General features: G+C 37.0%; 3 protein-coding genes across 7 annotated transcripts; 2 read left to right on the top strand and 1 right to left on the bottom strand.

Annotated features, from left to right (window-relative positions):
- Positions 1-25: 25 nt before the first annotated feature.
- znf143b (zinc finger protein 143b) lies at positions 26-7,405 on the bottom strand. Of its 2 annotated transcripts, none has more exons than XM_052531731.1 (16): positions 7,245-7,405; positions 5,339-5,454; positions 5,158-5,247; positions 4,832-4,915; positions 4,607-4,687; positions 4,069-4,253; positions 3,720-3,785; positions 3,498-3,614; positions 3,320-3,395; positions 3,101-3,226; positions 2,791-2,970; positions 2,421-2,648; positions 2,195-2,328; positions 1,857-2,012; positions 1,309-1,452; positions 26-379 (listed from the first exon to the last, which is right to left on the bottom strand). In XM_052531731.1, the coding sequence occupies exons 1-16, from the start codon at positions 7,343-7,345 to the stop codon at positions 296-298; spliced, it is 1,968 nt and encodes a 655-aa protein (XP_052387691.1). In that variant the 5' UTR covers positions 7,346-7,405; the 3' UTR covers positions 26-295. The 2 variants fall into 2 exon arrangements, with proteins under 2 accessions (XP_052387691.1, XP_052387690.1); XM_052531730.1 differs by having other exon boundaries at positions 4,832-4,927.
- A 27-nt stretch (positions 7,406-7,432) lies between these two features.
- ca18h11orf16 (chromosome A18 C11orf16 homolog) lies at positions 7,433-12,885 on the top strand. 3 transcript variants are annotated; one of them, XM_052531727.1, is made up of 11 exons: positions 7,433-7,599; positions 8,454-8,493; positions 8,565-8,681; positions 8,842-9,066; positions 9,370-9,726; positions 9,827-9,954; positions 10,043-10,184; positions 10,818-11,055; positions 11,166-11,744; positions 12,276-12,494; positions 12,709-12,885. In XM_052531727.1, the coding sequence occupies exons 1-10, from the start codon at positions 7,568-7,570 to the stop codon at positions 12,458-12,460; spliced, it is 2,043 nt and encodes a 680-aa protein (XP_052387687.1). In that variant the 5' UTR covers positions 7,433-7,567; the 3' UTR covers positions 12,461-12,494; positions 12,709-12,885. The 3 variants fall into 3 exon arrangements, with proteins under 3 accessions (XP_052387687.1, XP_052387688.1, XP_052387689.1); XM_052531728.1 differs by having other exon boundaries at positions 8,457-8,493; positions 12,276-12,885; XM_052531729.1 differs by having other exon boundaries at positions 7,434-7,599; positions 8,881-9,066; positions 12,276-12,885.
- A 3,167-nt stretch (positions 12,886-16,052) lies between these two features.
- On the top strand, positions 16,053-23,741 carry si:ch211-242e8.1 (sushi domain-containing protein 3). Of its 2 annotated transcripts, none has more exons than XM_052532102.1 (7): positions 16,053-16,590; positions 16,734-16,847; positions 17,023-17,136; positions 19,243-19,434; positions 19,652-19,808; positions 20,116-20,304; positions 22,834-23,741. In XM_052532102.1, the coding sequence occupies exons 1-7, from the start codon at positions 16,410-16,412 to the stop codon at positions 23,033-23,035; spliced, it is 1,149 nt and encodes a 382-aa protein (XP_052388062.1). In that variant the 5' UTR covers positions 16,053-16,409; the 3' UTR covers positions 23,036-23,741. The 2 variants fall into 2 exon arrangements, with proteins under 2 accessions (XP_052388062.1, XP_052388060.1); XM_052532100.1 differs by having other exon boundaries at positions 16,054-16,590; positions 17,020-17,136.
- Positions 23,742-26,246: the final 2,505 nt, after the last annotated feature.

Here is a 26,246-nt window from a genome sequence, read left to right on the forward strand (position 1 = left end):
TTTTAAGTTAAAGAATACAATACAATTAATTTTTTTTCTTTTTTTAATCATAATTGTAGACCTTTTCTTAACAGCTTGCAAAAAATAGCATAATCAAATATATACAGAAAAAAACTACTTTTAAAACAGTTATGTACATATCCACACAAAAATATCTTCTTGGTATATAGCTATTAGCATTATGAAAAACTATGATCCTTGACAAATTTCAATACCCAGACTTGCATACATACTCACTCACAACACATCAATCCTTGAGAAGTTTAGTTCACAGTGATAAGTTTTACAATGTGAGTTAATCGTCCATGCCAGGGGTTTCTCCTTGCTGTATTCTTGATGCTATTCTGATGGCTTCTTCTAGAGAGGGCTGATCACTGAGCTAAGAGGGGAAAAAGTGAAAAAAAAAAACATGTTTACAGATGCAGTTCAACGAGTAATTTCAAAATTGTTTTGGTCAATGGTACCCACAACCTAACACAGGCTTCCCTTTTCTAGAAAACAAGACACTTCCCCTTTGTTGGCAATGAGGCCACATTAATCAGAAATGAAAGGCACGTCGGTGTAAAGATCAATACATTGTTGATTTGACTAGACCAGTTCTCTCAATTAGTTCTCCATTAGTGCAAAATAAAGACAAAGTGATACAATGACTAATCATAATTATTATATTATTTTCTGCTACTGATTTTAACTATTATCACATTAAACTTGTTATTTATAAGCTAGAATTTTTATTCATTAGAGCATAAAACTGGTGAAGGATACATTTAAAGTTTACGGTCACATCCATTCTGCACTCATTTTCTCTCTCAATGCTCCATAAAACTGTAAATCACATTTATGCACATTAAGTCATCAGAAGACAAAAAGATTTTTGCTTCGGTGTAAAATGTCCTTTTTTTAAAGTGGAAAAAAGTAAACTTTTTTTTTACATTTGATCTGGCCTAGTTTAATATAACTTATATCATGCCGAGATGCGGATCGAAGCAAATTTTCGTTCAAAAGTTTCCAAATGTAAGACCTACAGAACCATAATACCAATTCAGTTGGGACCTACATCATTAACACGAATCCTAAAAACACGCACCTAATGGAAATAAGTTGCAAGCCCCAAACACAGTCTTTTGAGAATAATTGCATGTTCCCACCCTAAATGGAGCTTGGAAGGTTTACGGCATTAACTGCATTTTATTATTTACTCTCAGGCAAAGTAAACACATGATTTAAGTTTTGCAACCCCTCCCAACTGTGCATGTTAATGTGACTGTGAGAGGAAGAGTCCATGACGTTTGTGTATATGTTCTATACCTGCACAGCTATGTGTGTGCCGTTAGAAGTAGCCAGCAGCGTGACTGGGTGTGGGCTTGTGGAAACAACATGCTGTTCCTGATCTTGTATGAGCTCCCCCTCTTCTGTCTGGTACCCAGACATATCTGGCGTCACAATAGCCACCTAAAACACAAATAAACATTTTACATAATAAGCTCAACTTGTGTGTATTTAGTTATATAAAGGAGTTCCGCGGTAGAACACAAGCTAGTAAAAGGGATGGGCCAATAAAAAAACATGTTTGTCAAAAAATTGGTCATATTTTACTCGTCCTCATGTCACTGCAACCCTGTATATAAATAAACAAAACATTTTCACAGTTTTGTGTCCCACTGTCTTTCATAATGTGGACAAAAAATGCAACAGAATTCTGAAATGGTAATTGATTACCAACATTCTACAAAATATCTTCTTTAGTTCCACAGAAGGATGACATTCATACAGGTTTGGAACAACATGAGGGCTAGTAAGTGATCACAAAATTTTCATTTTTTGGTGGACTATCCCTATACAGTATCAACACTTACCTGTCCCTCTGTACCATCTGCGGACACCATAGTAATAGAATGTGATCCCCCTGAGGAAAGCATTGCTTCATGTGCAGGGATGGTTATGGTGGTTCCTTCTTGTGTTACCATGGTAATTGTGCCTCCCATGGCCTGAATATCTGCTTGAGACAGAATCTGAGAGGGAAAAGACTATAAGTATTTACCTGGAAGATAACTGCAGATCAACTACCTTCCAATAGCTTGTATTACAGTAGTATGAAGTCTGAGTACAGTACTTAAGCATGAAATAAAATAGGTCTTGATTATATTGTGTGTGATCAATAAAGTGGTCTACATGTATTCAAGTCATTACTGACCTGTTGTGTGCCATCCTGAGATATGAGAGCCACATGCTGTTGTCCCATGACCTCTGATCCTGACACCTGCTCAGACCCAGAGTCATCTTCCACTACTGCTGGAGTATACATTAACCCAGGGTCATCAATGGCCTCTGAAAAAGATGCAATTTCAAAATTCACATTTTTAGTTAATCAATATAAGATGGTCATTGTTTGTTGCCAGACAACCTCAAAGTAAACAGACCTGCTGGAGGCTCAAAATAAGCTTCTTGTTCCTCTTCTATGGGCTCGGTGTCATTGTGTGCTGTCCGTTTATGCATGGCTAAGGTCGAAATCTGCTTATACGTCTTCCCACAGTGGTTACAGTTGTAGGGTTTGCAGGGTGTATGAACTACATGGTGCTTGTACAAGCTGGAATATTCAGTGAAACGCTTGTCACAGCCAGGAACTGTGCATACGTACGGCTTCTCACCTGAATATGATAAGACAAACATACTTTTGAGCTTATAGTGTGAAATTACACCTATACCGCTTGCAACTTCGAAGCTTCTGATTTCTTTGAAATGTATGCTTAATTTGATTTTGGAAGCAGTTAGAGCAAATAGGACAAATACCTGTGTGAATCCTCATGTGGTTTTTATAATTGGTGGCACTAGCAAAGGCCCTTCCACAGCTGGGTTCAGAGCAGTAGTAGGGCCTCTCGCCTGTGTGAGTACGGATGTGAACTTTACGAATGTTGGATGTGGTGAAAGATCTCCCACAGCCTTCAAATGGACATGTAAATGGTTTTTCGCCTACAATATGAACAGTTATGCAACATTAATCACAAATTTAAAAACAGAGCTAAATTTTTAAAATAATAGACAACGTAATATTATAAACTAGATGAAACCATTATAACAGGCAGGTAAATATGACAAACACCTGTATGTGTTCTTGTGTGTTTTTGTAAGTCTCCAGAGGTTTTGAAAGACTTGAAGCAGTTAAGCTCCAGACATCGATACGGTTTCTCTCCAGTGTGTGTTCGGACGTGACTCTTGAGACCATACCCTTGAAAACAGCAGTGAGAAAAAAAAGAAAAGAAATGAATGTGCAAAAATGTTGGAAGAGGAAAAAAAAAAATGTTTTCTAAAAAGTCTTTACCCGTTGCAAACTTTTTGCCACAACCCATTTGTTCACAAGTGTATGGCTTATCCCCAGTATGACATCTTTCATGTACCTAAAAATATTTCCAGAAGTGGATAAATTAATACAGAGACCAAGCACACATCCAAACACGGTGAAATGTGTACTGCATGTCTTCTCTCTTGCGTGATTTCACCTTCAGATGGTGAGCAGTAGTGTAGAGTTTGCCACATCCCTTATGTTCACATCTGAAGGCTTTTTCCCCAACATGCTGGACTTTAGTTGACTGGCTGTCTTGACCCTGCAGTATAATCTGAGCACACAAAAGTGTGTCACTGCTTCATTAACATGCAAAGTATTCATTTTATAAATTCTGTATTTAATAAATGCAGAAAATAGTTTTCAGTAGAGACAGTACCTGCATATGCACACCATCAGAGTCCCCTCTACCAAGTAACCCAGTACTACATTCTGTGGCCTCCATCTGCAAAAGATATGAAATATATATATTAGTATTTTTTTTATGGATTTAAGGGTAAATTTACATAAACTTAATGCTTTCTCTAAACATGAACAGTAATGTGATACAAATTAACAAAAAGGAGATTCATATACAGTACATAAAGTATATATACACAAGTTTAATTGGTTTAGCATTCCATTCCACATTAATTTATGAATTAACACAAAGAATAGGTGAACTAAACCATATGAACACACAATGAGGAATATGAATACAGAATAAGTGACAGGGTAATGATCTTAACCTTAACAGAGTATTGCTCCAGCACACTGATAGTCTCAGCATCAATTGTGCCCTCTGTCTGTAAGTCTGCTACAGTACCATCTGCCTGAATGGCCAAAATAGTGTTAGATGGAGGCATATGTTGAATATATGCAGTGGTGCCATCCTCCAGCTGAACAGCCTGTAAACCGCCCTGGTCATATGATTCTAAAAAGATGAAATACATGGAGATTTGCTCATTTGATAACAAACACAACATTTAAAGGACTCGTTCACCCAAAAATGCACTAATAATATATATATATATTATGGTTAGAGGACTCCAGAAGCAGTTTGAAGTTAAAAACACCTTAATGGATTCGTTCATTACAAACACATTAATTCTCCAAATGTTTTCAGATGAAAAAAACTAATTTATCTACATCATGAATGGCCTGAGCAATTTTTCATTTTTGGGTGAACTACTCCTTTAAGCTGAAAAGTAATGTCTTAAAAAGAATATAGTGTCTGTATGATACACAATATACAGTAATATATATATATATTTTTAAGAGACAGACCTTTGGGTGCATGGATGTAAGCAGTTGTTCCATCCTCCAGTTCCACAGCTTGCCCATCTTCTAGTCTCAATCCTTCTCCACCTAAGAAATGTTTAAAAACATAAAGGCAAATGTTGTATGGTCTTTATAACACAGAAGTTGTCTATGTCATATCTAGTCTTATCGTAGTAAGACAGTCACTGATCATAAAGCTGCATCTATCAGAATGAAATCCATATGAAATACCTGATTTAGACATTGGTAAGTGCTGAACATAAGCAGCAGATCCATCCTCCAGCTGAATCACTTGTCCTTCCATTATTTTATTTTCTGTGAGAGAAACTATTGTATGCTGTAAGATTGGAAAAGTGACCAAGCAGTAAAATTTGTGCAGGTTTTGTAACTACACAATATTTGCTGTATGATAAATGGAATGCAGGACATCCTCAATCGAGCAAATAACATTTCTTAGTATTTTATTTCTCAAATATAGTCTATATAGAAATAGTCAAACGAACAACCTGATGTATATATATTAGTGAATATACAATACCTTAGTGCAGTTACAATACCTTTAGGGCTATGCTGGATGTATGCTGTAGAGCCGTCCACCAGAGTCACAGCCTGCAAACTCACAGTGTCCATTCCCTCTATGCTGTCATCTGTGTGATTACAGATGGCCATTATGAGTCAACATTGCACTAGGAACAAAATATAATATTGCTGTATAGATTTAATATACATCCACCTCACCTGCAACTGTTACTGCCTCGGTCAGGCAAAGGGTGACCTGCTGTGGGTCCCCATCCATACTTTGAAACTCCATGCCCTGGGTGTCCCGGTTCACCTGGGCTAAGAGCATGATCTTCCTGTACAAACCAACCAACAGCCATTAAAGATTTACTATTAAAACCCATGGCCAATCAAGGCTTTGATTTATTGGTGGGTTTTTTAGTACTCTTTATTTAATAAAAAAAAAAAAAAAAAAAAAAAAAGAGACAGATAGTCCAATAACTACTTTAACAATATAAATTTGACATACTGCAAACATAAAATGAAAATATGGAAGGATATTATATTCTTAGTTATCAATTATGACTTTTGTGCTTTAGTACTCCTCCTGTATGGCCCAGTTTTTAAAGATTTAAACATATTAAAAAGAATTATCTGATATAGTTAATGCTAGTACTATTACTAATCCAGTATTGTTTAGAACTGTTCTTGCGTGACTTGCTAATGTTCTGTCCTATAGCAAGTCATTATTATGCATTTCTTAAGACTAACTAGTATCTGTTTTTGTCCTAGTACTTTCACATTTTAAAAATACTTTATTCATTATATAGTTGTATTATAACGGTGTATTGTGATTCAGAAATCAACTGGTAGCACTCCAATATTAGTCCAGAAATCAACACTAGTAGTCAAAATGTTTGGGTACCATTTCTATTTAAATTAATAACTTAAACAACTAGAAATTATTTCTTAGATACTATTTAAATTCCAGTAGATACTAGTTTCTCTTTCAGCTTTAGGTTACATTTCTTATCTCACTTTTTTTCTTTTCTTGAGTTTTTACTTAACATATACTTATGACTCATGATGTTATGGTTCACTTAACACTCTTCTAGTAATAGTAATCATGTTACTTGTACCAATTAAACACATTTTAGTATCTATTCAATTAGTAGTGATAAAATTAAATATATACCAGCAATGACTACAATACCTAATAGTCAGGAATTAAAAAGTGAACCACTGATCCCCAAAGGATTCTATGATAATTTGCCACTATTAGAATCCTAAAATATGTATGTATTACTACAATTATATATATATATATATATATATATATATATATATATATATATAAACACACACACACAAAACTTACAATAAAAGTACTAGTAACACAAAAAGTATATATGTATTATAGAATTATAATCAAAAAATAAAAATATTAAAACTCCCTGCCGTAGAATATACTGGTTAGCTTCCTGCAAAAAGAGTTCATATTTTTTGCTATTCGGCACGTGTCGCATGCAAATACTCTGTTAAAGCGGGCATTTAATCACTAATGCCCATTTTAGTCAAATAGTTAGGAAACAACGTTGTAAAAAAAATAATAATAATAACACTAGGATTATATAAACATTTGGGCAGGGATTCAAATGGAGCCCGGCTACAGTTTCTCACAATTTATTAGATGTACAAGTTGACAAGACATCTGTCATGCTAACTGTTCATCACATGTTAGCAAATATGCTACAATAATGCTCGCGTTTTACCTCTGCCGTTTCCTAATGTTTACATACTAAAATCACCGTTGCGATTCACGTTACTATGCAATACTAAGTAACACAAAGCAATATTGTGCCTTATAAAGGCGTTTAAACATAAAGCACCGATCGTTAGCCCAAACTAAAGTCGCTGCTGCGGTAACTTGACAATCAGAATTCTAACGTTAGAATGTTTCAACCGATTACAACCCCGAGTCCAACTGCTTTCAATAAATAAAACACCGCTTCCGATGCGTTTTCACTCGTTTATTTCATTCTGTATCCCACATAGACTTCCTCCACAATTCCATCATTGCACTCTCAGGCTAAGCGGCGCCTGAGGAAACAAGGCACACTGGGTAAAAACACATTTATATACTAACCTCCGAAAATTTTCCAACAATCCCTTCGTTCGACCACCATGCACCAGGGCAGGAAACGCTGTGTAGAAAATACAACCCCAGAACCTGAATATAGGAAGCATTTCTCCAACTGATCCTTAATACGAATATGTGATTGGCTGAAGCAGACCACCGCCGCGCTCCCATTGGCTGAACGCCCGTTCATGCGAATTTGTGCTGTCAGAAATTCTCGTTCAGGGGCACCTTAGGGACGCCATTCGGGTCTGCTGTGTGTATTGTTCAAGCGTGAATAAGCAAATCTACTACAGTAATGTCTACCCGTGACAAATTAATTTGGCGGATGGATGCGGCGGGTTTTGTTTGCATTTCTTCGAAAGTAATGAAATTCCCAGTGGTTTTATTGTATTTATAACAGCACATTTTTACAGTGTGTCACAGAAGGCTTGGTAGCCATTTTGAATTGTATTATGTCATAGCTGGAGCGAGGATGCTTGGGCAATGCAGTGCAGTAGAAAGGCTTTGCCTTTACTTTTGACTGAAGGAGAATATGGAGTGCTCTGTTTAAATTCTAAAGAATTATAAAAAATGATTAAACCAGAAGAATAAAAATTATTTTATATTATTATTATATTAATTATTATATTTATGCAAAAAATTAAAGCAAAATTCAAGCCATAAGATCCTAAAGACTACAACAGTCCATAGCATAGCATGTATACCATAGAAAAATAAGTGTGCATTCCATTGCAAGTCCATTTTTGCAGGCGAATTGCAAATGAAGGAATGGTTATTTCAGTTTTCTTGAGATTTTCTGCATTTGCAATATTTCTTAATCTGTTGGTTCCTTTTTCGAAAACATGTATTTGCATCAGCTTTTCTCACTTCAATGTCATCCTCCTCACTTCTGCTTCAGCGGAAGAGGAGATGACAGTATATAAATCTATTTTAGGACTGAGAGTCTGTGACAGGATGGACGTCATTGCACTCAGGTTCAGGAATCAGGTTCAGGTTTCCCTTTATGGTGCAGGATAACATTTAATGGCATTTCTTGTCAAACAACATTTCTAAAAGTTTTATCCCTTCCTTTTACTATTGCTTCTATAACACAAAATAATCCTACTTTCAGAATGCTGAATTATAAATAAATGGCACAAGTCATTTCAAGAGCCTTAATAAAATTAATGCCTGTAGAGTGGTTCATTCTTCAAAAAAATGTTCTTTTGTGTTCAGCAGAAGAAAGAAATTCATACAGGTTTGGAATAACTTGACGGTGAGTAAATTATGACAGATTTTAATTTTTGTGTGAACTATCACTTTAAAACCTGTTTCCATACACATCAGATGTCACTAGATGGACAGTGGCTCACTATGGCAACAGTACACAGTAGAGACAGGAATCATTGTTCAGCAGGTCATTACCAGAGACCGTACAAAACTGTGTTTTGGGAAACAAGAACGGTATGAACACTTTTTTGTGTGTTTGTTTTATTTGTATTTTAATTTTTACATTTGCGTTCTATATGAAAAGATGAAAAAAGCTAGGCTATTTGTGTTACCAGAAGTTAGTCGGATCGGTCCTTAATTCAGCTGCGAATGAGAAAATTCTACTGTGTTGCAGATAATTCTGTCAGACTTGATAATGTCATCAATGCCTCAGGTATCTCACAGCCAAAGTGTCCTTCCCTTGTTCATGGGTAAAGGCAGAAATATCACCTTCGTTCTGGACTCCTCTGTGGGAATGAATGGCTTTTTGGGACCAGTGAAGAATCTCATCATACAAACCTTGATTACTAAAGCTTCACTAAGAGACTCACTCTTCAACATTATCAGCTTTTCATACAAGGTAAATTTACAATGAATCATTTTATATGTATACGTTTTTAATGTCTCACGTTCCGGTATTGGACAATGCAGTATTATAGTCTCCAATATAGATGATGCTGCATGTTTGGTTTATTAATTTTTTTTAATCAAATATAAACCCTGGACAGATTGTCGGTCCATTGCAGGATTAGGCTTATATTATTTAATTACTTGCATTACTGGCAAACTATTCTCCTGTTTGACACTGTAAAGCTTCTTTGACACAATCTGTATTGTATCATACGCTATACACATAAAGTTGACTTGACTTATATTTTACTAGTCAACACCGTGGTCTTCTCACATGATGCCCTGCACCCCTGATGTAGTCTATGAAGCACTGAGCTGGATCCACACATTACAGACAAGTCCTGGCAGAGACCTCCACTCAGCACTGGCCTTAGCTTTCTCTGACCCTGTCTGTCATTCTGTCCACTTGGTGACCACCGGTCTCCCAGACAACCCATCACAATGTCTAGCTTCATTATCAACCCTGGTGACGCGCCCCGTGAATCCATTTTACATCTCTGACAAGACTCCCATGAACACGGACATATCAGACTTCTTGCAGTGCATCACCTCCACCACTAGAGGAAGCTGTTACGTCATGACGCTCAACTCAGCTGGCAACGTGGACCAGGTGAGATATTGAATGTTTGTATGGTGTCCACCACTTATAAGGTTTATCCTTTGTTAATCAGATTCATTTATTTGAAAATGTAATGTTTTTAAACGAACAGGTCAGTTTGCTGTATTCAACGGATGACTTGATTCAAAAGCCATCATACTCTGAGGACCCGTGCAATTCAGTGGACTTCAATCAGGTCCCAATCTACAACTTCACAAGTGTCTGTTCCTTACCATACTGGTAAGTTTTTTTGTTTTTTTTAATTGGAAAGAGAGTAAGTAAGACAAAAGGCAAGAACTGATTACATTGTGGATTTATATCTTTGCAGGTGTTCCCCTATGAATCCTTTTAATACAGTTTCATGTGTATCTGCAAGGGTAATGCGAGGTGCTGAGCTTTTTCCTGGCTGTCGTGTGTTAGCCAGAAGAGAGATAGATGGGTTTTACTACATAGGGACAATCATACATCAGGTACCATAAATATAAAGAACATTATCATGAACACTCCTGGTCAATAGGGGGGGTCTGTTGGTTTGTTTCTATAAAAAGCCTTTTATTGTCAGCAAGGTTGAATTTATTTGATAAAATATATATATATAATAATGTAAAAACAGTAATGCTGTCAAATGTTATTTCATAAAAAAAAAAAAAAAAAAAAAATCTAATTTAATATGTAATTTATTCCTGTGGTGGCAAAGTTGAATTTTCAGCAGCTATTACCTACATTGATTTGAGATTCAAGAAACATTTATAATTAATATTGAAAACGCTTATTTTTGAGGAAACTGTGATATATATATATATATATTTATATTTAGGATTTTATTTCTTAAATGAATGGCAAGGTCATAAGAACAACTTTAACTTGATATAAAAACTTTTGTAGCATTAAAAATGTCTTAACTTTAATGCATTCTTCCTAAAAAATGTCTTTAAAAATGTTTTTATAAAAATTAAAAATAAAAATAATAAAAATACTGACCTAATTTTTAGAAAGTGTTTCTTTAAATATAGTCAGCACTTCAAATTCAAAATAATACTGATTTTTTTTTAATCCAGATCACAATTTATTAAACATTAAAAAAAATTCTTGTCTGTCTCCAGGGCAGAGGAAATCTTTACACGGTGGAGTTTGATAAGTTTGGACCTGAAGGAAATACATTCATGGACACATTAAATACAATTCAACCAATTTGCCAGCCTGATATGGTCAGTCTAGCCAGTGCACATAGGCACAGTATTGTACCAGGAGACACTGTTCTGGCACCGTGGGAGCCAGACATGAGACGATATGGGCCTGGAAGAGTCATCTCTGGTATGGAGCCAAGAGATCCACTTAAAAGTAAGATGTATATACAGATTTTGAACCAATACTTTTTGAGCATCATATGAGTGATAGGCAGAAATGAATAAACCTAGGAGAATTGGCTCAAATCTGTTGTCTCATTAAAGGTGACGAAGGTCTTTTGGGACTCCAGGTTCTCTTCTGGAATGGGATGACAATTCATGTTCCCAAACAGCTGTCAGTATGGATTCCAGCATCTCATCATGAGCAAATTATCAAAGACCTCCATCATTATTCATCTCGGCCATGTTGCTACAGGGTTTCCCACTGCGGCACCATTAATTGTTTTGATTTGCCATGTCACCAATGCAACCACCACAGTCTGCCCTCCATCCCACCATGCCACTGTCCAGTCAAGAGATGCTGGCCAGTGTTCATGCCATCTCCACTACTGAATAATCAAAGGAGAGATGAGCTGAAGAGTAAATTAGATCTCCAACTGAAAGAACTACAGAGCTCTCAACAGACACAAGTGCCTTCGTGTTCTTCATCATCAGCCTCTGACTCAGATGAGAATGAGGAGGATAATGCAGCTGAGAAACACAGGCCTTCAAGGTCAGAACTTGTGAACCGATCAATAAACACAGACATTTCCTGCCTGAGAAAGCCATACGCTCAACCTGAGACCAGACTGGCCTGGAGATATTGGAAAAGGGGATCTTCAGAACCACAGCACAAGAAGCCAGGTAATGACAAAATATTTACAATATAGCTGTCAAAATGGACAAATATAATAATAATAATAAAAAAAAACACTTAATGAACTGACAGTTTTTTTTTTTTACCATATATAAAATGTTTGGGGTCAGCATGTTTTTGTTTGTTGAAAGAAATAAATATTTTAATTCGGAAGGGATGCATTAAATTGTTTAAAAGTTACAGTTAAGACACAATGTTGCAAAATATTCCTATTTCAAATAAATGCTGTTCTTAGTCCTGAAAAAATTATCAAAGTATTTTATCAAGACTTTTATGAACACCAAATCAGAACTGTTTTTTTTTTTTAAATAATGATTAAAAATCATAATCATCTGATCATAATCATACTGACCACAAACTTTTGAACAGTAGTGTACTGTACATGGTACGAAAATGTGCAGGTGAACTAAACAATTTAGAATTATTTGGTCTAAATTCAAGTGCCAAAAAAAAAACAAAAGAAACCTTTGTCTTAAAATAATTTTGTACTGACTCACTGAGTGTTCTTGGTATTTCAGGAAGAGCAGTCCCGTCTCCAAATGTCAGCCATTCTTGGCCTAGGGACACTGGGAATTCTGGGAGCTCTACAGATAACACTATGATGACCAATCACAGCTCTTTATTTAAGCTGGTTCCTGATTCACCAAAAAGAAGAGTTAATATGAGGGAAATATTTGGATCAGCACAAGGCCAACTAAACTGATAGTTCCACAGCCAAAGTGTTCTGAGTATCGCCAGTGAGCTTTTGCTGATTCCCTCCACCCCACCCTCCACCCCCAAATATATAAATATTCCTGAATATTAAACAATAACACTTATGAATACTCAAAAAAAAAAGTCAGTGCATTTACAATTGTGCAAGTCCTCAATTAAGTCACTTTATTTTAGATATAATAATATACAGGTGAGGTTCCGAGTTTGAATGTAAGACTCATGCTTTCTTCTGCATAGATGTGGACAGTTTTCGTCTGTGACTTTGGGTCCTGCATGGCTGCTGTGATGGAATAGGTGCCTGGAGACACTTCAATAAAGAAATCCTCTGGTTCTGATGAACCCTTTAAACAAATATGTTGATGAACCAAAAGAGTGGATTTGCAGAATAAACTTTGTAAATATGGCCTGGTTAAATATAGTTCCTCTATGCTCAAAACCAACATATTTTACTATGCTTTTACGTTAAGTTCATACAAAATATGACATTTCACACTGTGACCCCAATTTATCATCAGCTTTTAAAACTGGGTAATGGAACATTTCCCACTTGTACTGTAGAAGCAGAGTTAGAACTGTTTTTTACCCAGGGTATGAAACTCTTCACTGGAGCACTGTTGAACCATTAACCAAACATGTCCAGTGTGAAGCAATGTGGTGTTAGAATGTTACAACTAGATAATTAGCAACAGACACCTGATCACCCGGCTCATATTCATGTGCTTTGGACAGTCACTGAAAAACTTGATAGCAATTGCAACAGCCTATGTATGGTTTTATGTAAACAACTGCATGCGTCCAATCAAAGACACAGACTCTTCAAATATGCAAAGAACATCAACACTTGGTTTAGAAATGTACAGTTTGAAATGTCAGCATACGAATACCCAGGATTAATTGTTAACCCTAAATAAATTTTGAGCAGTGTGAAACGTAAAGAAAGATAACCCAGTATTCCATCTAACTGAGGTTTAGAATGACCCAGGGTTAACTATTTCAAGTGTGGAAATCCCTATAATGGCAAAAAAGTATGGCATATATTTTTGTCAAGTTCAGTACTTACAGTGTCTCATCTGATGGCTGCACTAGCATTCTGTTTCTGGTCTGCGGTCCTCAACATCTGCTGGGAATGGTAGCGACAGATGTGTTCTCGCTCTCTGGGCTGAGCAAGGTGCATAGTCTCATAAAACTTCTGTCAAAGAGATAACAGATTTTTTTCTCATTCAAATCTCAAAGTGCAAGTTAATGAACAAAACATTTTCACCTTGCATTGTCTGGTGGTTTCTGACATGTACTCAACTATTTTTGAAAAAGCATGGTCCAATTCTGAATGGAAAATTTCACTCTGTAACACGGGGGAAGATAAATCAAAGCATAAGTCTCATGGACATCACTTTTAGTGATCAAAGCAATACCAACTGAGTCTACACACCTCTGAGTTTATTTCATTGTGGTTGAACACGGGTGATGAACTTGGTATTGTACTTGAGTAGCTAACAGATTGTCTCTTTGCTTTTTTCAACACCTCCTGCCCAAGTTTAGATGAACGGCGCAGGGAAGAGTCTAACCAGGATTCTTTGGCCATCAACACAAGTGTCTTGGACTGCACTACAATTGAATTTTCGCCAAAGATTTAAACGCATGTATGCCAAAACTACGAACAAACGCCCTCGTCTGCCATTTAAAACCCACAATGCAAAACTTACCCTCCAGTTACACCCTGAATGTCCATTGTTTGCTCTTTGAACTCTATAAACTGGTCGTCGCATTCAGACAAATATTTCCAAACTGTTGCTTCTGTATGTTAGTGATGGACGAGTGAGGCTAAGATAAATTGAAAGTTGAAATTCATTTCTTCCTTTCCCACGGGTTGCTGGGAAATGAAGTATTTTGTCCAGGGCTAAAAATACATTTTAAATCTACTAATATTGATAATACATATATATTAGAAAAGTATATTATGTTGCTTTCGGGGAAGTCGTGGCATAGTGGTTAGGGAGTTTGACTCTTAGCCCTAAGGTTGTGGGTTTGAATCTCGACTGGCAATACCATGACTGAGGTGTTCTTGAGCAAAGCACTGAACCCCCAACTGCTCCCTTGGGCACCGAAGCATAAATGGCTGCCCACTCCGGGTGTGAGTTCACTACTGTGCACTTTGGATGGGTTAAATGCAGAGCACAAATTCTGAGTAAGGGTCACCATACTTGTCTGAATGTCACGTCACTTTTTTTCTAACATTTCAACTGTCAAGATGTTCAATACGACAGTCTACTGTTTAAAAAATGTAAAAGTATTTATACCTTTAAAAAAAATCATCTTCTATTCATCTAAAAATGTAAAAGTATTTATACCTTTAAAAAAAAAATCATCTTCTATTCATCTGTTTCCGTCATGTGACTTTTTATGGCCATTCGCGATATTTCTGACCAGTTGTCTATTACTAAATTTACACCACCGAGATTGCACAGAAGCACTTCTGGCATTCCTAGATGTTTTCATGCAGGCTGTCTGATGCTGCTCAGAGCTGGCATAAATGCATTTACATGGATACAACTGTATGCTTAGCCTATAAGGTCTGAGGTGGGTTAGAGCAGGCTTAATTTAGTCTGGCCTTTATGCATTACATCTTTACACATAATTTTAGTAAGGTACAGAGCAGCCTTAACTCGGCTGTGTAAATATGCCTTTTGTTTATGACAATGAGCAGGACTTAAAAAAAAAAAACCTGTCCAAAAATATAAAGAAACCGTGTGTGTGTGTCCGATGTTTGTGAATGTTAGATATGGAAAGATCTGCTAATTGCTAAAAGTAGTAATCACAATTATTACTCTGCCCTGTTAATATTCACGAATAAATAATATTCACAATAACAACAAATCAATGTTCCCATTCTCAAAAAAAAAAAAAAAAAAGTAAACGCACTGAATGCAGCTGAAAAAAGCTGTTGTTATTTTATTGTATCTCTGGGAACAGATCCATCCTGTGACGGCTCTGTGGTTTATCAAACATTCATAAGGCATTCTACAGGAAGAAAGCCATAAATGGGCAAACAAAACAAAAGAGGAAGTGCAAGCACGGAATGCACGGACTTTAATATATATCTTGACACTGTTACCAAGGTTTCAGTGCTATCCAGTGAGGAAACCTCCCAATAGCATCCTTCTTACACTTCCCACGCAGTCTAACAGGCTCTCTGCACTGAGATTGAAACCCACTGTGCTCATCCAAGTGAACAGAATTCATTCAACTGTACTGGTGTTGGGTCTATGTGCATCTTTAAACACCATCTGCTGCAACACACTCAGTTTATACACACACGTTTATTATGTTTTGAGGTGCACAAGAAAACGCATTATAAGTCAACATGCTGATTTGATTATATAAATATATAATTCAGTGTGCCTGCAAATTGTGGCTCTGTTTTCACTCTCTGCAGATATGGGACAGAGGCTCACATGCACAGAGCCACATGCCCTGATTCACCCTTGACTGTCCCGAGAGGGAAAGAGAGAGTGTGGACGAGTTACTGGAGAGAGGAGATTAAGAGTGCACAAAATTACATCCACACGTGCACTTCATGTTATGTAAGAGCCTTGACTGCCTCACTGTATGCTGTAGGATAACAGCAGCAGTAAGCAGACAGGCAGAGCAGATGCTGTGTACATACACAGGGAAACCTACACTTAATACAGCAGGAGAAACAGAGAAGAATCTGCCATTTTTTGAAGCTATGGGCATTAGCCTGGATGCACTATGCTTGGATGAGTTTGGATATTCAATGACACTTCTAGTGAAAGGAGCTATTTCTGAGATTCCTTCATGTGGCACTATGAATGGATTATAATCAGCGATGTTTAACTAGCTACGCAGAGTACTGTGATCAGCTCAGGACATATCTGCTGTTTTGATCCTTATCTTGCGGCCCCTGGGGGCCTTTGATCATGACATCCGCATTGTCCTTGATGTGGGTTGTGTGTGGACTGACGGTGTGGTTTCCCCACACTCACGGAGCCTCAGTGAACCCCAATCTGCTCATGACCGCCTCTGATCCAACCACTGATGAGCAACCAATCAATCCAGAGCATCCGACTGAATCTACAGATCCACCCAGCAACAACACAGGTGAGAACAACCGATGACATAAACAGAGAGAGAGAGAGAGACTATTACATTGAGACAAATATAATACTTCAATACATTTTATGTGGTGCTACAATAACTTGCTTTGTGTGTACTGATTATGTGATTAACTCATATTCATGCAGCCTCACTGAGCCCCAATCTGCTCATACCAACCTTTGATTCGACGACTGATGAGCAACCAGTCAATCCAGAACATCCGACTGAACCTACAGATTTATTCAGCAACAATGACACAGGTGAGATGTGAGGTGCTGATGAAAGCATTACGTTTTTAAGCTTTGAAAAATAACCTTCAGGAAATAAATATCTGGGAAAATATATATTTATGTATATCTTGATATACTTTATATATAGAATATTCATATGTATGAAAATGAAATAAAAAAGCATGGTTTCTCAACACTCAAGCAGCCTCAGTGAGTTCCATTATGCTCATGACCACCTCTGATGCAAGTACTGATGCACAATCAAGCACGCCAAAACATCAGAATGGCTCTACAGATCCACCCAGCAGCAACAACACAGGTGTGAACACTTGAAGACACTCATGAGGATGGATGGATGGATGCATGGATAGATGGATAGATAAATAGAAAGGCAGACACATACAGGTGCATCTCAATAAATTAGAATGTCGTGGAAAAGTTCCTTTATTTCAGTAATTCAACTAAATTGTGTTTTAAATAAATTCAGTGCACACAGACTTAAGTAGTTTAAGTGTTTGGTTCTTTTAACTGTGATGATTTTGGCTCACATTTAAAAAAAGAACTGACCAATTCACTATCTCAACCAACTAGAATATGGTGACATGGCAATCAGCGAATCAACTCAAAACACCTGCAAAAGGTTTCCTGAGCTTAGTGGAAGGAAAAAGTGTGGAAGAAAAAGATGCACAACCAACAGAGAGAACCGCAGCCTTATGATAATTGTCAAGCAAACTAATTTCAAGAATTTGAGTGAACTTCAAAAGGAATGGACTGAGGCTGGGATCAAGGCATCAAGAGCCACCGCACTCAGACGTGTCAAAGAATTTGCTGAACCACAGACAACGTCAGAGGCGTCTTACCTGGGCTGAGGAGAAGAACTGCACTGTTGCCCAGTGGTCCAAAGTCCTCTTTTCAGATAAGAGCAAGTTTTGCATTTAATTTGGAAACCAAGGTCCATGAGTCCAGAGGAAGGGTGGAGAAGCTCATAGCCTAAGTTGCTTGAAGTCCAGTGTTAAGTTTCCACAGTCTGTGATGATTTAGGGTGCAATGTCATCTGCTGGTGTTGGTCCATTTGTGTTTTTGAAACAAAAGTCACTGCACCTGTTTACCAAGAAATTTGAGCATTTCATGCTTCCTTCTGCTGACCTGCTTTTTGAAGATGCTGATTTCACTTTCCAGCAGGATTTGGCACCTGTCCACATTGCCAAAAGCACCAAAAGTTGGTTGAATGACCATGGTGTTGGTGTGCTTGACTGGCCAGCAAACTCACCAGACCCGAACCCCACAGAGAATCTATGGGCTATTGACAAGAGGAAAATGAGAAACAAGAGACCAGAAAATGCAAATGGGCTTAAGGCCACTGTCAAAGAAACCTGGTTTCCAGACCACCTTAGCAGTGCCACAAACTGATCCCCTCCATGCCACGCTGAATTGAGGCAGTAATTAAGGCAAAAAAAGCCCCTTCCAAGTATTGAGTACATGTTAAGAAAATAAACATACTTTCCAGAAGGCCAACAATTCACTAAAAATGCTTTTTTATTGGTCTTATGAAGTATTCTAATTTGTTGATTGTGAATTGGTGTTTTTGTTAAATATGAACCAAAACATCACAATTAAAAGAACCAAAGACTTAAACTACTTCTGTCTGTGTGCATTGAATTGATTTAATAGTTTCACAATTTGAGTTGAATTAATGAAATAAATGAACTTTTCCACAACATTCTAATTTATTGAAATGCACCTGTACATAGACAAACTGACAGATAGATAGATAGATAGATAGAGAGGGAGAGAGGGAAGAAGAGAGGGAGGGACACTTTTTAGCACTTTGTGTACACAAACTCTCCTTACACAATGGGTGAACTGTGTGGAATTAATCAATATTTGATAAAGGGTCTTATCTTTATTTAATCAGTTGCTATTTCAAAAGCGGGGAGTAACTGGGGGGGTGGGGTGGATTTTAGCAAAAGTATGGTCAAGAAGCTGGATAGGGAAGACAGTCTGATATGTTGGCACCGATACAAAGCAAAATATTCTCTCAGAGCATTATGCAAATAGAAGACCTGTACACATGAATGAAAATTCACTGTGGTTCACCACCGGATACAAAGGTGCGTGAGATGTCTCACTACAAAGGACAGATGTCTGCAGTGATGACAGCAAGATGTATGTGGCAGAAAAAAAATCTATAACATATGCAAAAAATTGTGGAATTGGAAAGATACAGTGGCAGTCATTCCTCAGAGGGTTTCATCATCATGCATTTTTTGGATTTGAAAGCTGTTACAGAATGACTGAATACACTCAGCCAAGTGTTATGAGACAAATTATTATTTAATCGCAGTTTAACACAACATAAAATATTGAAAGCCTGTATCTACCATTGTATCTATCTACACTTCTGTATGTCAATCTGTTCCTCTAGGACATGCGTGTATTTATGTGCTTCCCCCACGACGGGGATCATACTATGTGGAGCACGGCACGGGGGTATCTGTGGGATCCATGCTGGTGTTCTGGTGTAAGGAGGGCTACCAGCTGGTTGGCCATGAGAAAATCACATGCATCCTACATGCGGGTGTCCCTCGATGGAGCAGCTACCTGCCAGTCTGTGAGAGTAAGGCAACCATGTGGTCTTATCATCATCCTAATTCCCCTTATTATTGTTTCCATAGACAACTTTATCCATTTCCATTAAATGTAAATTAATATATGATATTAAAATCTGTAAGTGTATGTTTTAGTATAAAATACCTTATATTTACAGGGATTCTTTTTTCAGTTGAAATATAATTGGCCATCATATCTGGTAAAATAAACACTACACTTTTCAGGTATCCCTCGGCCAAATGACCAGGGACTTCGCATTGCTTTACTGGTGTCTGTTGTGAGCGGGGTGGTCATTCTTGTCATGACTGTGTGCTTCCTCATCTGCTGTTGTCAAGAGTGCATGAGGAAAAAGAAGGAAAAGCGTCGGATGGGTAGAAGCAGGTTAGTCATTTTAATACAATAACCTGAAAGATTACATATTTTGAATTTTAAAATCATTAAAAAACACTTAAATATACAGGAGCCCCATAGCTATACTTAAAGATGAATGTATAAATGTTATTGTGGATTATATCAAGTTATTAAACCAAGTGGGATTTAAACATGTTATTACACAATATTAAGACAACATTTTTGGACATATTCTGATTGTCAAATATTAGTGCAATTGACATCATATACCTTGACTACTTGGTTAAATTAAATTATTATTATTATGTTATTGTGTTGGTACTGTCTTCACTTTCAGGAGAAAGGAAACATGGAGCTCTAGGTCTCGGAGGAGCCCATCCTGGTTGGAGCGAGAGCATATAGATTGGGAGGCATTCCCTCCACCTAAACTTTTCGGCCTGTCCCAGCGTCTTGACCAAGCTCTGCCTCCTGGTAGTTCTGTTTATTCAGAGGTCACCAGAGCCTATGAGAACAGAGGGTATGAGAGGTAAAGGAAATCATCGTAAAACATCTTTTAAAAAAATTAAAGAAATGTTTCTTGAGCAGCAGATATTAGACTGATTTACACTGTGTTGCAAATTATTATGCAAGTGACATATCAAAAGGATTTCAGTACAATACAGAGTAATATTTTTCTTTGTTGTTTTTCACATCATTTCAGGTAACTGGTATCTATCTCAGACTGGTTTGGACAATAGTTTGCCAGGTCTTCTTCGGTAAATGGAAACCCTACTTAAAGAGGTTGTTGCACATTATTAAGCAAGTCACAGTTCTCATGAAATATGGTGAGGAAGAAAGATCTTTCTGAAGATGAGAAGTATGAAACAATGCAATGTCTTGCAAAAGGCATCAAAACAAACTATATTTTGTAAAAAGCAAATAGAGATTATTGAACTGTCACTAGATTTGTGAGTGACTTAGAGCACAAAAGATCTTGGTCAGATGAAGATTTATTAAGCTTTAAAAAAGCCACTGCTGAGCAGCAGACAGGTGTTTGAAGCTACTGGAGTCTCAAGATCCTCTCCATGCAGAATGGCAGTTGTGTGTGAAGCTGCGTTTCAGTCATTGCTAACCAAACCTCTCAAAAGAGAAACCTGCACAGTGGCTTTAGAAACACATTTTCAAACTGTTTAGCACCATGGTATTATATACAGAATGGGATGGTGTGTCATCCTACATGAAAATCCTTTTATTTCAGAGAACACTATAATCTTAATTTTATACCACAGCAGAAAATGGTCCGTTATGAACTCCACATATATTGCAGAGGTCATTTTGACGCCCCCTAAAATGACCTGAAATCTCCCTTCCCAATATTCCAACCTAAATCATCACCCACCGCCTCGTTGCTGATGTTGCAGTCTTATTGGAATACGATAGCCATTCATCAACTATCAGAAATCCATTTATCTGGACCATCCGTTGTACTGAAGCATTCGTAAGTGAATAAAACTATTTTAAAATAAGTCTTCGTGTGTTTCTACAGCCAATGTGCAGATTCCTCTTTGCGAGTTTTGGTTCGCAATTCCTTAATAAATCTTCATCTAACCAAGATCTTCTAGCACATAAGATATTGGTCAGATTAAGATTTATTAAGGAAAGTTTCTGTCAACCAGAAGTCACTCACAAATCTCTTAACGGTTCAATAATCGTTAGCAAAATATTGTTTGTTTAATATTTGCTGTTAGCAAAATATTGTTTGTTTTGATGCCTTTTGCAAGACATTGCATTGTTTCATACTTTTTATCTTCAGAAAGATCTTTCTTCCTCACCATATTTCATGAGAACTGTGACCTTGATTAATAATGTGGAACAACCTCTTTAAGTAGGGTTTCCATTTACCTAAGAAGACCTGGCAAACTATTGACCAAACCAGTCTGCGATAGATACCAGTTACCCCTAATGATGTGAAAAACAACACCAACAAAAATCTGACTCTTCATTGTACCGAAATCCTATGTCACTTGCATAATAATTTGGAACCAAGTGTATGTAGGATTATATGACATTTAAAGACTAGTTTAATGAATGCTGATAATTTTGCTTTGCCAACACAGGAATAAATTACATTTTAAAATGGAATGCAACTGAAATAGCCTCTCTTCTGCCTATATTCGTGGCACAATAAAGGCCCCTTAGGTGTATTGAAACCCACATCCAGAGCCCACTCGCTACCATACCACATTTTTTTATATTATGTAATATGTGGGAGGATGTTTTAAGCCATAAAACATATACTGTAAGATCTTGGGCCTGTACCATGATGGTAGCTGAACAAATTCAGAATTACAGGATTAGTTTCGAATTGACAAAACCAAACCTCTCCAATCTGGCTTTGTTGGTGCCATAATGCTGTTCATCAACTTTCTTTGTCAACTCAGGCTTTGATCCTGAGTTTGTGGAGTGCATGCACATGAATGTGACCTTATTGTTGAACAGCCAATCACGAGCCTTGCAACACAAAGCAAGTTTGATTTACTTCTCGCAAGAGACCCAGCGAGATTCAAACCTAAAGGTTTTGCTAAAGGTTAAGAGATTTGGAGTAAGATAAACTGGAGTGACTTTGTGTCAGACGTGTGTCACCTCTCTCACATCTGATTGGTCCAACTTCACTTTGAGATCTCTAACCCAGAACATAACCTTCCCCGGAGCAGGTAAGCCGTGGAGTGTAAGTTACCATGACAATGAATGCCGCTATAAGCCAAGCCACTTACGTGGTACCTAAAACCCAGGATTGGTGCAGACTAACCTGAAATTTACCTGGCTAGCCAGCTAATCCAGCTTCATGGTACAGGCCCGTGATTCAGTTTCTGTGATTTTTGTGCATCACAAAACGTTTACATTTAGTTATTTAGCAGAGGCTTTTATCCAAAGCGACTTACAAAGTCAAAGCTATCAGACCAACGAGAGAGCAATAATATACAAGTATTGTGACAAGTCTCAGTTAGTCTAGCACAGTGCACATAGCAAGTTGTGTGTGTGTGTTTTTTTTTATTTTTTTCTCCTTTCCACATAGGAGTCAGGAGAGTCTGCTGAGAAGGCCCCATAGCACATACACTTCACACCATGCCAACAGCCAAATCTACCCAGCACTTGTTTTTCAGAGGGTTCCAAATGAGCCAATCCCCTCCACCTCTTCTACCTCCCCAGTTTACATACAAATCTCTACACCCCCCGAAAACAATGCCCCACAGGCCCTTACTGTTACCCACCCATAGACTTGTCCTAACACAGATGCAACCAGTAGTCAATTTCTCTCTTCAGCAGCACTGAATGTGTCCAAGACAATACAGACAACATTGCACATCTGTTGTGGGCAGAAGTGCTTTGATATTTTTAATGTTGATGTCTTTTAATATTTGCTCTATTGTAAATATACTCCATTTTAAGATGAACCATGGTTATTTTTGTCAGATCTTATGTATAATATATAAAATATGTGTGTATAAGCCATTTGTAACCTAACTGTAAAATCTGCACTTTAATGCATTTGTAATTGTTGTCTCAATATTTTTCCTGTGCTCTTAAATGAGTCGGGATGGCCTTGTTGATTTGAGTAAAATTTGCGACATGGGTTTTCTTCAAAACCAGAACAAATGTGGTAAGAAATACAAAACAATCTCTCTCAATTTCATTGGGTGGTAGACACCATTCGTTTAGTGAACCAACACAGAAATTCAAATAATTGTACTTAATTTACATGAACACAACAGAACAAGGACTGATGTATTTAAGATCTTTCGAAAAGAAAGATGAAAAAGGACACCGGACAATACAATTGATATCCTAACAAGAAAAGGTCAGTTTTTATGTCTCAATGTGTTCCGTAACTTCTTATTTTATTTGCTTATTCACATCATACTTTAGACGCTTTTAATAGTTTATACATTTCAAATATATTTGTGTGAGTCTATACACTATATACATTAAAACATTTAGATGTTTTTTGATGAAATACACTTTTCTTAGTGTGTGTGTGTGTGTGTGTGTGTGTATATATATATATATATATATATATATATATATATATATATATATATATATATATATATACATATATACGCACACACAGTATTTATAATCACTCTGCAAGGATGCATTAAATAGATCTAAGGTGATTAAATGTTCAGACATTTATAATGTTACAAAAGATTTATATTTAAAATAAGTACTGTTCTTTTGATCTTTCTATTTATCAAATAATCCTGAAATTGATGCTAGAAATAATTAAGCAGCAAATGATTTCAAATCAACAATAATAGTAAAAGTTTTTAGGCACCAAAATAACATGTTAATGATTTTAAGGATTATGTGACGCTTAAGACTGGAATAGTGACTGCTAAAAATGTAGCTTTGCTCTCACAGGTAATTGCATTTTTAGATATGTTAAAATAGGAAGAAAATATTTGCCATGTTTTTGTACTAGCAGCAATGTTCTTTATTGTTTACAGGTCTCAATCATCATGGCAAACAGGACATCAAATGTAACCTATACACACACGATCTACAACAGCAGCAGCTATTCAAGCGATTTTCGTCAGTTGTTTCTTACCATTGTGGATAAGTGCAATGATAAAGGTTATACCTATGTTCGCTTACCAATAGAAATTTTAACTCTTGTGGTGAGCTTCCCAAGTAACGTGGCTCTGCTATGGCTGCTAGTGAGGGGCAAGAAAGCTCTATCACCCTCTGAAGTTTTGGGACTCAATCTTGCCATGCTGAATGTCATATTCTGTATCAGTCTCCCTCTTGATATGTACATTTCTTTGAGTGTACGCTCCGGACAGCTCCTGGCAGTTTCAGAGGCCATTTCTATCCTCAACCTGATTGGCTGTCCTCTTCTCTTGACCAGTATGTGTGTGGAGCGCTACCTGGCCGCAGCGCATGCAGTCTGCTACATGAAACTAGGGAATAAATGGGAGTATCGTGTTGTCTCCTCGGCTCTAATCTGGATTGTCACTTTAGGTGTTGCGGTGATTACCTACCTACAAAGGCTTCCTAAATTAGCTTTGTACTTGTCAATCACCCTTGATGTTTTCTTACTGATAATGCTGGCATGTCTAACAGGCATTGTGCATGTGCTCTGCAAAAAAGGTCCGGGTGAAGGGCAAACTGGTGGAAGAGGTGGGTCATCCATGAAAAACAGAGCACTAAAGAACGCCTTGCTGATTCTAATCCCTTCAACTGTAATCTATGGACCTCTACTGGCTACCGCTCCTATCATGTTCACACTTAAGAATGGGGATGAAGACATTAGTCCCACAAGCTGTATAATCCTGAATCTGATGCATACCTTTCCCAGTCTTGGGTCCTGCATTGGGCCTGTGTTTTACATGTCCCGTGTAAAACAACTAGCCTGCTGGAAAAAGAATGCTGAGGAAAAACAAACAGTGACTCAAGAGCTACAGGATGCAAGGTGAAGTTTCCTTTAAGAAGACTTCTGGTGGATTAGTACATTGAAAAGGATTTATAATATTATTTTGACTGATATTGCTATTTACCTGTTTTAAAGAAATATTATTTACTTGCTTTAATTGCTTTGCAAAGTTAAAATAATGCATTATTATTTGTTTATTAGTAACAAAACAAAAAAAAATTAATAAGCCTCAGGCTGAAGGAAGTGCCTCCCAGTGCTCCTCACTCTCAATTGCTCTCAACACAGGGACAGGGGAGATGTCAGTGAATAAATGGGAACACAAAGTAACTTGCTTAAAAAAATAAATCCATTTCAAAATTTCATTATAAATTTCAAAGTAATGAGTCACTTTACAAGTTACTTAAAAGAAAAGTAATCTGATTATTTAACTAGTGTTGCTTGTAATGTGTTGCCTCCAACACCGCTTGCTTATAAGTTAATGCATGTATGCTTAAATATAAAGATGTTTGAATGCTGTGTGATTAGAGGGTAATGAAATACTTAAAATGACGTTGACGTGTGTACTTGGCTTCCTTTTGTTTATAACGTAGACCAGGATGAAATGAGCAAATGATGTGAAAACTAATTTAATGAATTATTTCAGGGGGTGTAAGTAAGCAGCACCAATATTTCTAATTAAAGTTTGACTAAAGAGCTCTTAGTTTAAGTGAAGTTTTTTTTTTTTCATTAACTGATTTATATTGTAACCAATAAAATAAGTGTTTTATTGTTATGATTGCCTTCTGTGAGACTACTTATACGAACAAAAAAATAAGCACAAAATATAATTCCTGTAGAGTTTCAACCTGCGGGCAGGTTTAGGCTATATTTTACTATCCTTACCCTTCCTGAATAATTATCGGGTTAAAGGTGTAAGAAAAAAAGACACACCAAGACAGTAATAACAACATTTTTTACATTTTAATTTTAATACTGTCTGTTGCCCATGGATTTAACTTTTGTACCTATATAAACACTGTAAAATGAATTCAGTAACCAAAATGCAGATTATT

Source organism: Carassius gibelio, chromosome A18, assembly GCF_023724105.1.
Source record: "Carassius gibelio isolate Cgi1373 ecotype wild population from Czech Republic chromosome A18, carGib1.2-hapl.c, whole genome shotgun sequence".
In the NCBI taxonomy this organism is placed as follows: Eukaryota; Metazoa; Chordata; class Actinopteri; order Cypriniformes; family Cyprinidae; genus Carassius; species Carassius gibelio.